This window comes from Oryctolagus cuniculus, chromosome 9 (genome assembly GCF_051225735.1).
Source record: "Oryctolagus cuniculus isolate XC-2025 breed Fujian yellow rabbit chromosome 9, ASM5122573v1, whole genome shotgun sequence".
NCBI lineage: Eukaryota > Metazoa > Chordata > Mammalia > Lagomorpha > Leporidae > Oryctolagus > Oryctolagus cuniculus.
The window spans coordinates 94,324,072-94,341,185 of record NC_142875.1 but is presented as its reverse complement, the minus strand read 5'-3'; the positions used below and the strand labels follow the sequence as shown (position 1 = coordinate 94,341,185).

Sequence of the window (17,114 nt, the reverse complement as noted above, 5' to 3'; positions counted from 1 at the left end):
AGGCCAGTTAAAAACAGCTGTCCAGATCTACTATAGAATAACATCAAACTTCCTAGGCCCTTCTTTCAACTCGAAATTGTCTTTTGTTTCCATTTCATGTTATACTCTATGACTTTCCCAAGGTTTTGTTACAAACTAACAGAAATTTGATACAACAAAACCTCAATGGACTCCATACCCAGCGATGCTGTCAAGACATACAATAGGCATTTGGATCCATTCAACTTACCGTTCCGTCGCTACTATGGAGAACGATGTCCATCTGAGAAAGGGCCTCGACTTCCCCAGCATGAGCTTCTATATGAACTCCCCTTGGGGCATCCATGCTTAGGCTCCGTGTGGGGGATTCCAACCTGAATGAGGAAGAGCGAAAAACTCAAAAGGCGCCACCCCAGCAATCCCTCCACCACAGGCTGAGCATAGGAAACATAATTGATAAGGTATGGAGAATCTTCAAGTCACTCCTGAATGCTAGCATAATGCACATTATTCATTGATAAACCGAAGAATAATGTGCAGTAGGAAATAAACTTCCTGGTAATGAGAGACAATGAAATTAGATTTCTACAAACAGACAAAAACACGGTAGTGCTCTAATCCTGTGCACTGGTTGACTACTGCACCCCACACCAGAAGAGAATACCATTTGTGAATGAATTTGTGAAGTTTCAAACTTAGTTAAGAAACAAGCTTGTTTGGGGAACAGAAAAGAGAGATTTAAGGACAACATAGACTTTTACTGCATGATCAGGAGTCAGTGAAAGTTTGGCCTCTTGGTTTTGTTTGCATTTTTACCCTTTCATTTGCTGTTTTTTTAGAAAGATTATGGGGAGCATGGGGAGATGACTTCTCAAAAGATCCTGAACTGAGAGTGCTGAGAGATGGTGGTTGGCCTCAGCACGCTTTGTTTTTGAAAAATTAATCAGAATCTCCTTGAGGTTAATTCAAGCTTGGGAAGAGAACTGGGGAGACAAGAGCAAAGTGTTCTCCATTGTTTCTGCCTGGAGAAGAATTCCAGCAGGTGGCACAACATGATCACCGGGACGATTTTTCAGCTGCTCGGCCCCAAAGTTTGGAAAGCTGATTTTGTTGAAATTTTTCAAGATCAGTTAAGAGGCAGAATGCATAGAAAAAGATACGTCATTCAGAGACCCAGCCCAGTGTAGGGCAGGAAATGGCTAGAAGGCGTGGGAAGGAGAGGGGAGGAGAAATGGTATGAGAGAGAAGTGCCTCGGTAATGGATTTGCCTTTAAAGCAAGCGTTGTGGAGCTGGCATTGTGGTACAGCAGGCAAAGCACTGGCTTCTCACTCCCACGTCCCATGTTGGAGTTCTAGTTTCATGTCCTAGCTGCTTTGCTTCTGATCCAGCTCCCTGCTAATGCATCTGGGAAGGCAGCAGAAGATGGCCCAAGTACTTGGGTGTCTGCCACCCATGTGGGAGACCTGGATGGAGTTCCTGGCTCCTGACTTTGGCCTGACCCAGCCCTGGTTAGTGTGACCATCTGGGGAGTGAGCCATCGGATGGAAGATTCTCTCTCTCTCTCTCTCTCTCTGCTTTTCAAATAAAAATAAATAAAATGAAGATTTGTTTCTGATTCTAATGTGTATATATATATATATATATGTTCACAGTAAAAATAATAGTTGTAAAAAGATACAAAAAAAAAAAAAAACCAAATAAATAAAGTGACTGCTATTTGTTCCATAGACTTGCAAACCAGATGGATTCCTGGCTTCAGTCAGCAAGTTTTTGTATCTTTGGCTATTTATTGGAGAAGACAAAGCTTCATTTTCTTATGCATGTCGGGGCATGTACACCATGATTTGCTACACATTTTGAAATCTTACCTTGAATATGAGAAAACTCTCACCGATGCAATTTATTGGCCCAATTAGGTTAGGCTTCACTAACGAGGAAGCGCTTTAGCCTGCCTGCCTGTCCAGTTTGCTCTTTTGAGTTCTCGGAGTTGCCTGTATTTTTCCTGGCTTGGGGGAAGGGAAGGAAGGAAGAACACAGAAGGAAGTTTCAGAGGCCCGGTCCCTGTCACCATGTGTGGGCCTGAAGATGCTGGCGAGATGATCTGTTCCCACCTTAGTTACTAACCCACCATGAACTAACCTCACCGTGATGACGTGCTGGTAGATGGGTGGACAGGTGTGATATGACGGTCATGGCCAACACTCCCATAACCAAAGGCAGGTTAATAAGACAGGAGCAGAACAGACTTATTTAAGTTGCATGTGACATGGGACTCTGACCCAAAGACCCAGGGAAACCGTCTCTTTCTAGGCCTAGGTTGGTGAACCGTGGTCAGCTTCACTGTCGAAAGGTGAGCTGGGAAGGGATACACTGGGGCTATGTGCCCCGATGCTTCTTGGTCTCTGTGAGGACTCCTTCCTCCCGGGGAGGGGACAAGGCCCCTCTGCAATGAGGATCTTCTGGGAGAAAGGAGAGTGTGAGCTCTCTAGGCTTCATGGCCAGCTTTGGGGGAGAAGGGAGTTCTAGTTTCTGTGACCCCACCTTGACAGTGACAGGTAAACGGCCTTTATCTGGGGAAAATGTTCATGCGGTTATCAGTGGCTAAAGAATGGACACTTGCATACCACTCTACAACTTCCAGTTTTCACAAACCTGGAATCTCATAAATACACTCAGCGCTGAAACTGAAACTGAGCATGGTTTTATATTTCTTTAGCAATTTCCTAAAATGACTCAGCAGGTGTTTTCAGGAGCCCTAGTTAATACAAAACAACAGCTCCACATTTACAAGTACAGCTAAAAAGATGGCATTCAAAAACGGAAACTGGTTAACACCTCCCTACCTGCTATGCATCTTTAAAATCTTACCTCATAACTTCAAGTGCAATTATCCTGACAAGTTTGTCCCTTTCTTTCTTTGAAAATATCAAAACCCACCAGCCTTCCTCTCTGGAAAGAGAATGCATCAGGGATTTTGGAGCCGAGCAATGAGCATCTTAAGGGTTTTTGTGAATTGGCCTTGAGAGCAATTCATGGTTAAGGACATAAAGGAGGACTCCGAGCTTACAGAGATTTCTCTCTGATAGGCAGTTGGGAGGGAATTTATGAATATGAAGTTAGTATCGATCCAGATGCTATGAAGCATTTGGCTCCTGGCTTTATTTGCAGGCAAAGAAGAAGCCAGTGTGCATTGAGACTTGGAAGGTGCTTAGCAGCCCAAGATTTCACAAGCAATGAGAGGGGATGAGATCAAGGGCTTATGCGGCAGGCACAGCCTCAGAAAACCTAAGGCTCACCTTTTCCTCCAAGATTGCATAAAAGGAAGAACACATGCAAACTTAGAGTAGATTTTAGAATTGGGAAGGAGAAAAGTTGAAAGGCGTTGTCAGCTGACTTCAGATGTCAGTCAATGATGAAGGGCATAGAGGTGGATTTGGAGGCAGAGAAGGAAGAAAAATAATTTCAATTTAAAAAACTTGTGTTCTCATATCAGAAATTGGAGACAACAGCAGCTGAAAATGCATGAAAAGATGACTGTGTATCATTTAGGAACTGTTTTTTTTTTTCTTTTTGAGAGGCAGAGCTAGACAGTGAGAGAGAGAGACAAAGGTCTTCCTTCCGTTGGTTCACCCCCCAAATGGCCACCACAGCCGGCGCTGTGCAGATCCAAAGCCAGGAGCCAGGTGCTTCCTCCTGGTCTCCCATGCGGGTGCAGGGCGCAAGCACTTGGGCCATCCTCCACTGCCTTCCTGGGCCACAGCAGAGAGTTGGACTGGAAGAGGGGCAACTGGGACAGAATCCGGCACCCCGACCGGGACTAGAACCTGGAGTATCGACGCCGCAGGTGGAGGATTAGCCTAGTGAGCCACGGCGCCGGCCTGTTGGGTTTCAATATGCATTTTTAGTAGCTTTCTGCTACTATGGAGGAGGGTAATGGACCAGATTTTTTGTTGAACACCTTGCCTTCAGGACTGGGTGTCAGCCCTGTTGTGCCCTGTTCTTACCCCTGGGCAGTGTGATGACAGCCAAGACCACTGCCTTGCACAAGGAGCTGGACACTCCCCAGGGGATGGATGGGGAAAAGCAACTTTTCCCTTCTCAGAAAGAGGAGCTGGGCAGCTACGCACCTCCCTCCTGGAAGGGCCTCCCTTACTTTAGCCCTCTGCTAAGTGAACACAGTGGCTTCAGGTAGCAGAACCAGCAGCTGGGCTTTAGGAGCCAGAGACATCTCCCAGCTCCTGGGCCTCCCTCTCCCTTGAAAGTCGACTCCCAGGGAAGTCAGCCCCTCCAGCCTCCTCACCCCTTGGACAGTACCCTAGGAACCTTAAACTGAGCGAGGGCGAGTGCACTGGGCCTCTCCAGGTGATTGAGAGCTTTTACTACACCTGCAGAGACAAATGCCTCCAGATTCCATTCTCACAGTCCCTGAATATGCCTCAGGACACAAAGGCTTTTCCCAGGAACATGGAGAAAGGCAGGGAAGCTTCTTACCCCAAAGGGATGAGCTGCACAGGGTTAATCTGTCAACAATTTGGCAGTAGAGTGGGAAGATGTGTGAAAGGCTGGGGAAGACTGAGTTGCAGGTGGGCACGTGCAAAAGCCTTGAGGTGGGAAAGGCCTTCATGTAGTCCAGAAATGAAGAGTCTAAAATGTCTAGAGCTTAGGGACAGTGGGAACATAGTGGTGGAGAGGCAGGCACTGGCCAAATCCATGCATAATTTTTTCATAATGCACATTTTTCATGGACTTTAGAAAGACCCCTCATATGCATGTATATCAGATTTTTTTTTGCACCAAGATTAGCTATGTTTAAATTCCATTTTCTCTCTTATAAGGATAAATTAACTTTCACATTAGACAAATGCACCCCCTCCCTGTCAATATCTATAAATGTGTGATTGACAAGTGAAGCGTTCGTGGTCTTTGGCCATCTGTTACTCCTGGACTTGACCACGTTTGATGTTTATATTCACAGATGGCTGGATACATGCAGTTGCTTTCATTTTCATTGCTACATCTATTTTTTTGTACATAAAACTTGTATTTTGGTTTATTTTCACTAATAAATTCAAAGCCATTTCACATATGTATTTGTATTTATTACATGTCTACCTTTTGATAGTTACACATTCATTTATGATATTCATTTTGACTTCTAATGCTTACGAGATTTGAAATTCAACTATTTCACTTGAATTTTTTATAAATTATTTTTCAATGCAGATATAGTTGGACACATCTTCAGAATTGTTTATTTTCATTTACCTTAACGGAGTGAGAGATGTAGACAGATACAGAGATCTTCCATCTGCTGATCCACTCCTCAAATGCCTGAAACAGTTAGGGCCGGGCTGGGTTGAAACCAAGAGCCCGCAGAACTCAATTTGAGTTTCCCATATGAGTGGGGGAGACCCAAGGACGTGGGCTGTCACTTGCCGTCTCCTACTGTGCACATGGGCAGGAAGCTGGTGAGAGTGGAGCCAGGACTCAGACCCAGGCACTCTGATATGGGACACAGGCATAACTAATGTGCCAATCACCTTGCCCCTAGCCTATCACCTTAATAATGAACATAACTTTGTGTCTTTTCCTAACATGCACCTTCCTAACCCCAAGTATTTTAATTTGAATTGGATGGCGTATTATTACAACTTAAAATGAAAAACAGAGCTCTGTAGAACATATCTCCTAAAAGATGCTCAACATGGCACAGGATTAAGCACTGTCTACAGTTGTCACTCCCGGGATTTCTGTATTTCTGGAGTCTGTGTCAGTCTTGAAAACGTATTGGATTCCTTTAATTCATGAAACATTAAATTATCTTGTAAACTCATTAAGGCAGCACTCTGCAAAGCGGTGGACTGTGCTTTGCAAGGAACGGGAATTGGGGAGGGACTGTGTTGGGTGTCACGATGACTCAAGTCACTCGCATATGATGCCTGTGATGAGACCTTCTGTGACATGCCCCATTACACTCTCACCGGAGCCCTGGCTTACTCACTGCAGAGGTCAGACTGAAAACGTGCACTTGTCCTTGAGACCCCCCACCCCTTTTCAGTACCTGTGTTTAGTACTCCATCTTATTTGTCAATCTTAAGGAGAACAAGACATTTTTTTTTTGCTAAAAAAAAAAAAAAAGTAAACCTGTAAGATTCCTTTTAGCTAAAAGAAAATGATAACCTATATATTCAGAAATCCATCTTGGAAGGATAGCTTTTTACTTGACTTTTGGAATATTAACTTTTTTTTAACCTCATGTATTTCACCTTCCTGATTTAAGAGTACCTTAAATATAGATATCAACAGAGAATTCAACTTTGCCAAACTCAGCCAAAATATGTCTCAAAGTAATTGCACTACTTTCTAGTCCTATGAGTAGTGTGAGAATTTGTCCTTCCTCAAATTTTTATGAATTTTTGACATTGTTAGACTTTATAACTTTTTTCATTATTGTGAGCGTTTTATTTATACAAAGTCACCCCAAAGAGTTTGTGGAAAATTGATTTAAAATATTATTTGTGTGCAAACAACTTTGCAATCCATGTGCACATTTTTCATAATTCTCGTTTCCATGAACTTTTGGATGAACTCTCACAGTTAAACTTCAAAAAGTTCATACAAAATGCATCTCATGAAAAAAAAAAAACTGGATTGTTTTGCACCCAAACAAATCTATCTCTAAAAAACTTTTTAGAAAGATTTATTAATTTATTTGAAAGGCAGAAGGATGGAGAGAGGGCAATATCTTCCATGCCTGGCTCGCTCCCCACATGGCAGCAACAGCCGGGTCTGGGCCAGCCCAAAGCCAGGAACTCCATCCTGGTTTCTCAAGTGGATGGCAGGGATCCAAGCATTTGGGCCATCTTCTGCTGCCTTCCCAGGTGCATTAGCAGGGAGCTGGATCAGAAACGAAGTAGCCAGACTCAAACTGGCCCTCTGATAAGGGACACTGGCACTGCAGGTGGTGGTTTAATCCACTGCACCAAAATGCCAACACTTAATGCTATCTTTTCATTTCATTTTTCTGCAAACTTTTTGAAGTCTCCTTGTATTATGGTGCTCTGTTTTTCATTTTCCTGAGGACTGGTGTGCTTAAGAATCTTCCATAATTTTGTTATTACACTGAGTTTCTCTGAATTGACTTTTCATCTTTTTTGCTTTGCTTTTAAAAATGGATTCATAGGTATTAAAAACAGTGTATAAGTGTTCCAATTATAAATGTTTTCTATTATATTTTCATTAATTTCATTTATAGTGTATTTCATTGCACAAAAACACAATGTTGATATAGGTAAATTAAAAATTGTTTCTTTAAATATATTTTCGCTGTTTTACTAAGCAATCCTCAGCATATAAAGATACTTTTCCACATTTAAAAAATTTTTAATTTTTTGTTTTTCACTTTGTCTTTAACAAAATGTGATTTTGTTATATTTAAAATTTTAGTTTTTTATTCATTAATTTATGCTATTTCTTCCATTCTTTCTTTGATTTCTTCATAGTTTTTCACTTTTTTTGAAGAATGTTGATTTTTGTTTTTTCCTTGTTTTAAATAAAATAAATGGAGAGAAGCCATATTTTGCTCTAAATAGTAGTTAATTTACATTTTGGCAAACTTATTGTCATTTAAATTATAAATATTTCAAAATCACCTTTATTATTTTCTCTTAAATCACAGATTAAGCTTATTTTAAATTTCTAAACCACATTCCTTTTTAAAATTTTTACTGGTGATACCTAATTTAATTGATTATTACTAGTGAACATCTTCTATAGCTTTTCCCTGCATTTGTTTTAGAATTTAGAATTTTTTTTTTTTGACAGGCAGAGTGGACACTGAGAGAGAGAGACAGAAAGAAAGGTCTTCCTTTGCCGTTGGTTCACCCTCCAATGGCCGCCGCGGCCGGCGCGCTGCGGCCGGCGCACCGTGCTGATCCGATGGCAGAAGCCAGGAGCCAGGTGCTTTTTCCTGGTCTCCCATGGGGTGCAGGGCCCAAGCAACTGGGCCATCCTCCACTGCACTCCCTGGCCACAGCAGAGGGCTGGCCTGGAAGAGGGGCAACCGGGACAGAATCCGGCGCCCCGACCCGGGACTAGAACCCGGTGTGCCGGCGCTGCTAGGCGGAGGATTAGCCTAGTGAGCCGCGGTGCCGGCCAGAATTTAGAATTTTTTAAGAAAAATTTATTTATTTGAAAGGCAGAGTTACAAAGGGAGAGACAGAAAGATCGTCTATTAGTTAGTTCACTCCATGTAAGGCCACAATTGTGAAGACTGGGCCAGACAGGAGCCAGGAGCAGGGAGGTTTATCTGGATCTCCCATGTGGGTGTAAGGGACCCAAGCACTTGGGCCATCTTCTGCTGTTTTCCCAGGCACATTAGCAGGGAGTTAGATCAGAAGTGGAGCAGCTGGGACGTGAACCAATGCCCCAAAGGGATGTCAGTGTTGTAGGCTTTACCCCTATGCCCCAGTGCCCCAGTGGAGTCCTTGGAATTTAGAATTCTGATTACAATCTGATTTGTATGATGTATTACTAGAATTCACTAGGTAATTTGGGAGTTTGATTATTGACTTAGTATTTGGCCAAGTTTTATGTTTTCTGTGTACCTGAAAAATAAGGTATGGTTTCTTTTCATGGTCTATATAATTCAATGTATACATTGAGTAGATAGGTAATATATTTCTATATCCTTATTGATATTTGTGTTGCTTGAACTAGCAGGCTCAAGAAAAATATGATAAATTATTCAACTATCACTATGGATTTGTCCATGTCTCCTTGTAATTCTAGTTTTCATTGTGTATATTTAAGTAAAAAGCCATGAAAGATAATCAATAATCAATGTTAATTTGACTTGGTAAATATTTCCTTTCATCATTAAATAGTATTTCTACTGATCCTTCTTAATGCCATTTTTTCTTAATTTCCATTTTGTTTGCTATAACTTCTTCTTTTTGGATGGCATTTCCCTAGAATATATTTTCCCATCATTAATACACAGTTACATGTGATTTTGATTTTTGGTGATTTTCTCATAAGCAACAATAATTTGGATTTAAAAAAAATCAGTGGGAGAATTCATCTTTAAAGACGTCTTTAACCTATTTAGAATGAGAATGATTATTGGCAGTTAAACTTACTTTGTATTTGCTAAGTATTTTTTCATGTATCCTTTTGATTAACTTTACTATTTACTCTGGAAATTATATAGTCTATTTTTCATGCAATTAAATTAAAAACATTAATGCCAATAACATAATCTAAAACTAATAGAGTTAGCATTGGGAGGTCCTCCAGTTGGCTCTTGTGTCCCTTTGACATTTCTCCATTGTTTTTTTTTTCTTCTTTGAGTGTTTGCCTTCTGTCTGGCACCACACACTGCTCCAGGCTCATCTACAGTCCCTGCTCCAGCCCTAGAATCAGGTGCTTGAGAAGGATATCAGAAACGAAGTTCTGGGTTCTACTGATTTTATTTATTTTTTAAAAAATATTTTATTTTTGAACGGCAGAGTTAGAGACATAGGGAGAGAAAGAAGAGAACTGACATCTGCTGGTTCACTCCCAGAAGGCCGCAACGCCTGCCACTGCACCGATCTGAAGCCAGGAGCCACGAGCATCTTCCTGGTCTCCCATGTGGGTGCAGGGCCCAAGCACTTGGGCCATCTTCCACTGCTTTCCCAGGCACATTAGCAGTAGGCTGGATTGGAAGTGGGGCAGCCGGAACGTGAACCAGTGCCCATATGGGATGCCAGCCATGCAGGTGGTGGCTTTACCTGCTACGCCACAAGGCTGGGCTCCTACTGATTTTATTTCAATGATTTGATGTCTTATTTCTATAATTTATGATGTGTGATTTTCCATATTTGCTAGTTTTCATATGCTCTTCCATTTTTATTATTTTTTTTTCTTTTTTGAGCATAATACTTTAAAGTCTCTTCACTTTGCTCTACTACTTACAGTTTTGGGGGTTACTTGTGGCTGCTTCTGGTTCTTACTCACGTGTATGAATCAGCTTTTCATTACTACAGCAAATATCTGATAGGAGCTACTGAGGAAGGAGAAGGCTTATTTAGGCTCATGGTTTTGGAGGTTCACAGTTCAAGATCAGGCAGCCCTGCCCCTGTTTAGGTGAAGCCAGAAGATGGCAAACTGTGATCGCATGGTGAGCAGGAAGTAGAGAGACAGGGGGCATGCTCTTCCTCTGTGTCCCTGTGTTTCTATAAAGCCATTATGACTTAATCATGGGGCCCATACCCTAGCAACCTAATTCAATCCAATCACTTCTCAAGGCTCCACCTTCAGACATAATCCATCAAGCTTTCACTCTTAATCCATCAGCGGTTAACATTGGTTTATTAACCATTAACATCAGACTTTGGGATTTAAATTTCCGCATGGCTTTAGGGAGCCAAATCCTGTTCAAACTGTAACACCACGGTAATTCAATTTCTTATTCATTTGTCTTTTTCTTTGTTTAGCAAACTTATCTTCAGTAGGGGTTATTCACATATATCTCTTTGTGTCATTGGCAATGGGATAATTTCTTCAATGGAGTTTCTCTTTTTTTAAATTGTCCTGTGGATTTCAGTCTTTGGTGATGTTTTATGCTAATTTTCCAATTTGGAGTTCCTATGAAATGGGGTGTAATGGATGTGGTCATCCAATTATTGGCCAGGCAAGTGTTTATAGTTTATGATTTCTTATTGGTGTTTTATAACACATGCCTAAAGACAGCAACTTTCTTATAACATCCTTGAGCTGCTGGCCACACTGCTTTAAGTACTTATTCCATGGGAGGCCAGGATTAGTATTTAAACATGCACACTGGGGTATAGCTTGAAATCTTGAGTCACCATATAAGCATTAAAGTCTTAGCCTCAATGGGATCCTGATTCTCTCTGAGTACCCTGGGTTAGTGATGGTTCTCTGCTCTGACTCTGAGCTTCCTCTTTGTTAGAGAATCTGGGAACTACTCTTTCTTGGTTTCTAGTTGAACTTAGAATTTCTAAGCTCTTACTAAGTAAGTCCCAGTATTTATAAATGTTTGCAACAGGAGCTAATGTTTCCATGTTTGTTCATTTTGCTTATCAAATGAAGACATACATGTATTACAGACTGTGTGCTAGGCATCATTCCCAGAAATTTGCAAACAATAAATTACTTAATCAATGCTACATCCTCATGGGGTTGCACAGGATTCAAATACTGGGATATCATCTCAGATTATCCTGGGAAGATTTTTATGCTCATTCTTATACCCCGACTGTAATTTATATTTGCATCCTAGTCATTAATTATATCAGTCTAGTTTGTCTGCACATTTTTTCCTAATGAACTGTAAATTCAATAAGGTCAAGACCATGACTTTAACACCATATACTAGCAATTTTCATAGACTGTAGTGTAACTTTTTTTTTTAAAGAATGAATTACACCATGTATGAATGAAGCTTGAAGGTGGTATATCAAAGTTCATACTTTTTTTTTTTGGTGACTAATTTTGAAATAGGTTATGCAAATATAGCTTTCGTATAAGTTATTTATTTTTGCCTTAAAGAAAATAATAACCATCTCCTTTCTCTATCAAAGTTCAAGTTCTGATAAACATATGTTTCATGGATATATTTATAAATGTAATGTGATCTTTATCTCCCAAGATCTTTATTACATACTTTCTTGGGTTAGTCAGGATATTCTAGAATACTTTTCACTTTCCTTGGGCCAGGAATGGTAACACTACTGGACCCAGGAATTAAAAGTGAAAATAATTTATGATAAGAAGTTGTGGAAGCAAGTATGACTATCATGTAATCAATTCATAAAATCTGATAGCAAATAAAAGACTATATCACTCAAAAATTCACTTAAGTATTAATAGGGATACCGTGTTTATTGCAGTTCAATTCACAATAACTAAGCTATAGAATCAACCCAGATGTCCATCAACTGATGAATGGATTAAAAAAGTGGTATTTATAAACTACAGAATGCTACTCAGTCATAAAAAAGAAATTCTGTCTTTTGCAAAAAATGGATGCAACTGTAAACCACTGCACTTTGGTCCCCCAAAGACAAGTACCATGTGTTTCTTTGATTTGTAGTATCAAAGAAATTAATGTTGAATATAAAAATGTATAGGAATGAAATGGACATCTTGTGATTTGATTGCTGTTTTTAGCCCTGTTTACACTCCTGTGGAACTGTGTCTTTCTACTTTTTACTTGTTGAATATTATGTCTAGTGGTGCATTAAGCCTAAGTGGAATGAAATTATGTTTTTGCAAAAATTAAAGAAAAAAGGGGGCTGATGCTGTTGTGTAGCAGGGAAAGCTTGCAGTGCTGGCATCCTTTATGGATGCCAATACGAGTTCTGGCTGCTCTACTTCCAATCCAGCTCTCTGCTAATGCGTGTGGGAAAGCAGTGAAGATGGCCCAAGTGCTTGGGCCCCTGCACTCATGTAGGAAACCTGGAAGAAGACTCCTGGCTTTGGATTGGCCCAGCTCTGGCTGTTGTGGACATTTGGGGAGTGAACCAGTGATGGAAGATCTCTCTCTGTTTCTTTCTGTCTCTCTGTCTCTGTAACTCTACCTTTCAAGTCAATAAATATATCTTTAAAAAAATTTAAAAAAAGAAGAAAGGAAGAAAGGAGGAGGATTGAGGGAGATATGAGAAGAGTGAGAGAAATATGGTTGTATGCTTAGAATTGTACCTATGAAGTATATGAAATTTGTTCTCATTATATTAGTAAAATTAAAAAGAAAGTGGGGACAGTGCATAGAATGTACATGGACTTTGAATTTGAATTATGAGTCAGCTACACTTTTAGCTTTGTAATGTAAAACCTGATATTATCCAGATCTCATTTTCCTCCTTCGTAAAATGATAAAATTGTTTACATTTAATGCTGTCTAGATGATTAAATGAGAAAATTTATATGAAAGCAACACAGTTCCTGGCAATCAAAGACCTTCAATAAATGTGATTTCAAATCTTCCATCCTTACTTTGTCCCTGAAATAATTCACAGTTTCATTATTTGCTTAATCTCTTTGGTGAAAACATTTGGGGTATCTAAACCTCCTTGTGTACATTTTAGAAGAAAGGAAATACTCTTGCAATTTCTTCTTCATCAAGAGCCTGCAGTATGAGAGAGCAGATTTATGCCCTCATAAGGCAACATAAGATGAATTATTTAATTTTAAGCTCTATATATTTTAAAATTTTGATGTTCACTTTATAAAGTGGCTTGACATCTATACAATTTATATTATTTTATCATTTCAAAATGGCTTTAGTGGGATTATTTTTAAAAGTTATTGGATCATTTTTCTATCTTAGGGGAGTAAAATGTTCTTCTTCTCTAGCTATAATAATTCTTTAATACTGCTCTTGTAATCCTCTATCAAAATTAATGAACATTGTTATAACTTGACTATAGCCACAATTTATTTTTATGATGCAAATGTTCTCTAAGTGGGTGAGATGAATTAAATTCCTGTTTTCTTTTAATATTTAATTAGCTATAAAAGATAAGAGAAATGATAAATTTCCTAACTCCTATTTAGTGTGACTATCTACTTAGTACAGAAACAATAATAAAGATTATTATTTGTATTTGATTTTTCAGTTTACAAACTACTTTAAATATTTCTTATTAAATCTTTCCTAGAATACTCTGAGGAAGGGGTTACTATTAGTATTTTAATATGAGAAAAATTAGTCTCAAAGGGTTAATTTGGCCAAGGACACCAGGCTTGTCGGTATTAAAATGAGATTCCAACTATGTTTTGTTTTCCTTATTATATATTACTTATTATAAAACATTAATTGCCCAGCATATACTTCAATTTCAAATTTTAAATGTGATTTTAAGTGATATCTTGGACTTTAAGGCCATTTGTTTAAAAATATTATTTGGTTTTGATAGAAGAAAATATATTATTATAGTAAACAGTTATAGCACTAAATGACCTTCAGTTGTCTAGGGACAAATTGAAATACACAAAAGTATGCAGACTATAAAAATTTTACATATGGAATTAGGAGATTTGTATATCGAGGATATTGTGTAGAGATATACCAAAGGTTGAGGACATTATGCTAAGTGAAGTGTACCAGTTACAACAGAATAACCACGTCACGGGCCCATTTACATGTGGTGCTCACTGTAGTTAAATTCATAGATGTGGAGTCAGAATGGCAATTACCAGGGGTGGGCAGGAGGGAAGAAAGAAAAGTTTAATGGGTATAGAGTTTCAGTTTTGCTAAGTGAAGAGTTCTGGAGATGGAGGACAGAGGGAATGATTGTAAAACAATGTGAATGTACTTAACACTGCTGAACTGTGTGCTGAAGATGGTTAAGATGGTGAATTTTATGCTGTTTGCTACAATGGATAAAAAGAGGTATACCAAAGATTTCTAACATTATTGAAGATATGAGTTCCTTATGTATTTGATATTGAAATATTCTGTTTTCTACTAATAGTGCATTTATTTTTAAAATTTTAAACTAAATTGACATGTCAAGAATGCCTTTTGCACATTTCAGGCACCATTCACTTCCCCTAAATGGTACAAAGGTATGAACTTGTTTGTAGACAGTGTAGAGATGGCTGGTATACCAAGAGGGGCACTGCAGTCGGATGCAACATCTTGTGTAAGATATGGGGTGGGAAGATATGACAGCCTCTCATGCCTGGGAGGCCGGTGAGGGTGGGGGCCATGAAAGGCCACGAGCATGTGGAGGGGGCCTTTGTGGCTAATGATCAACATAGAGTTTTAAATAACTGGCAGTTGGCAAAGTCACTAGCACAGGTGTGAAGGGCAGATTGGAGAGGAACAAACTGGAGGCAGAAGTAGGCTGCTGGTATGGCCCAGAGCCTGCAAGGAAGCACAGGGATATAGAGAGCAAAGGGGTATGGGACTCAGAGACAGCAAGACTACAGATTCCCTGGGACTTCTGCACCCCCTATAGATTTTAATACATGAAGACTTTTCTCAGTAGAATGTCATGAAAATAGATGATCAATTGAGTAAGAAGAAATCTGGTACTGATTGCAAACATATTATTTCAGCATATATTCAGTTGTCTTCTCTAGGAGGCTTTGTTTATAAAATTTTTGTTTATATTTTAACAAAAATTAATACCTGAGGTCTTGAAATGGATCAGCTGTGACCAGAGGTGTCTCCACTGAGTGTTCAAAAAGAGCTCCTTCAGGTCCTAAAGGAAAATGAAGCATACATCAGTACTGCAGATGGCATCAAACACATTAAACTCTTAGTCTAGACAGTCATCTCCCAGTATCTGTGGGGGGTTGGTTCCAGCAGCCCTGTGGATATCAAAGTCCATGGATGCCCAAGTCCCTTGTACAAAATGGAATAGTATTTGCCTATAGCATATGCATATCATCCTGTATGCTTTAAATTATCTCCAGATAACTTACAGTACCAAACACAGGGTAAATGCTGGGCAAATGGTTATCATTTAAGGAATAAAGGCAAGAAAAGAGGTTTGCACGTATTCAGTGGACATGGCAATTTTTCAAATACTTTTGTTCCATGGTTGAATTCATTTATGTAGAACCCATGGATATGGGTTGACTGCATTAAAGCACGAGTCGATTTTGTACTTTGTTGCCGAATTTGTGAACATGTTTAATTACAGGGAAAAAATCAGCACAATTCCTTCCCTTTTCTGAGGCTATCACAATATTCAATCAACAAAATATGATTTTCAAAGCAATTACAAAGCAGAAGACTTATTTTTAAAACTAGAGAGCAACATTAGCCCTCAAGTTCAAACATTCCTGTTGAACTTTGCATATGTCTACATACTTTTTAGGTAATAGTAAGTTCTAAGTTTTATGTGTGTAACTTGTGCCTTGTGCTATTTATTTCTAAAACACACAGAAAAACAAAAACTTTAAATATTTAAATATTTCTAGGAAGCAGAATGTTCCTAGTCTCAATAGTCTGGGAACTTAATTACATGCAAGGCCCAGTGTCAGGGGCAAGCGCCAGCGGTTTGTTCCATCCTAACTTGCTTAATACCCAGGTGCCTGTGCTGGAGGCACTATCATCCCATTTACTGACGAGGAAACTGACGAGCAGGAAGGTTAGTTAACTTGCCTAGGGTACCTTGAATTCAGAGTCCAGACTTTTATAAGATTTCTTATATGCTGTTAACAAACAAGACACAAGACAGAAAGCAGTGTGCCGGGAGAAAAGCGCAGCTCCATTATTGTGGAGTTGTCAGCAGGTAAGAGTTACTTTACCGCCGGAGGACTGTACAGTAAAATGCAGTGGGCCTGGACTTTAAAATGAGCAGACAGGCCAGCGCTGCGGCTCACTAGGCGCCGGCACCCCGGGTTCTAGTCCCGGTCAGGGCACCAGATTCTGTCCCGGTTGCTCCTCTTCCTGTCCAGCTCTCTGCTGTGGCCCGGGAAGGCAGTGCAGGATGGCCCAGGGCCTTGGGCCCTGCACCTGCATGGAAGACCAGGAGAAGCACCTGGCTCCTGCCATCAGATCAGCGCTGTGCACTGGCCGCAGCGGCCATTGTGGGGGTTAACCAACGGAAAAGAAGACCTTTCTCTCTGTCTCTCTCTCTCTCACTGTCCACTCTGCCTGTCAAAAAAAAAAAAAAAAAATGAGCAGACAAACATGAGCATAGGGAGTTTGTGGACAAGGATTTCAAGGACAGCATTACCTCATGGGCATCAAAATGTAATGTGCATGGGCACAAAGAAAGCAATCCGATCCACTGGAAACGTAATGGATTCAGCATGGAAATACAGGTTTATCATTTGCATTGCGCTCAGACTGTTTCTTGTCCACATATACCCATTATGATTTAGCCAGGTGCTGTGTTTCTGGCATGGTCCTAACTCTGCTGTAGGCTCTGACTCTGGCTTAGGACCGCTTTGGCTTTGGCCTGATAATCTTGTTTAGGCACTCTCCTGTTCTAGGACTGTGGTTACATCTTACAAATAATTTGTTTTTCTTTATCTTGGTTCCATAAGGATCTCAGGACTCCTCTTCACATTGTGTAGACTTTCCTTTTTAGGAAATAAATTTTTCATCTTTTAATCTGTGCTTGTACTAGTTTTGATGTTAGATATAGGAAAAATAATTGTTTGA

At 39.8% G+C, this 17,114-nt stretch overlaps 1 protein-coding gene across 6 annotated transcripts in view; it reads right to left on the bottom strand.

Annotated features, from left to right (window-relative positions):
• The window catches only part of SGCG (sarcoglycan gamma), a 137,931-nt gene that overhangs the window by 2,003 nt on the left and 118,814 nt on the right, over positions 1–17,114 (bottom strand). For all 6 annotated transcript variants that reach the window (XM_070048305.2, XM_070048306.2, XM_051849884.3 and 3 more), the window contains 2 exon segments: positions 15,126–15,198; positions 230–353 (listed from right to left, as the gene is read on the bottom strand). In XM_070048305.2, coding sequence (XP_069904406.2) covers positions 230–353; positions 15,126–15,198 — 197 coding nt within the window.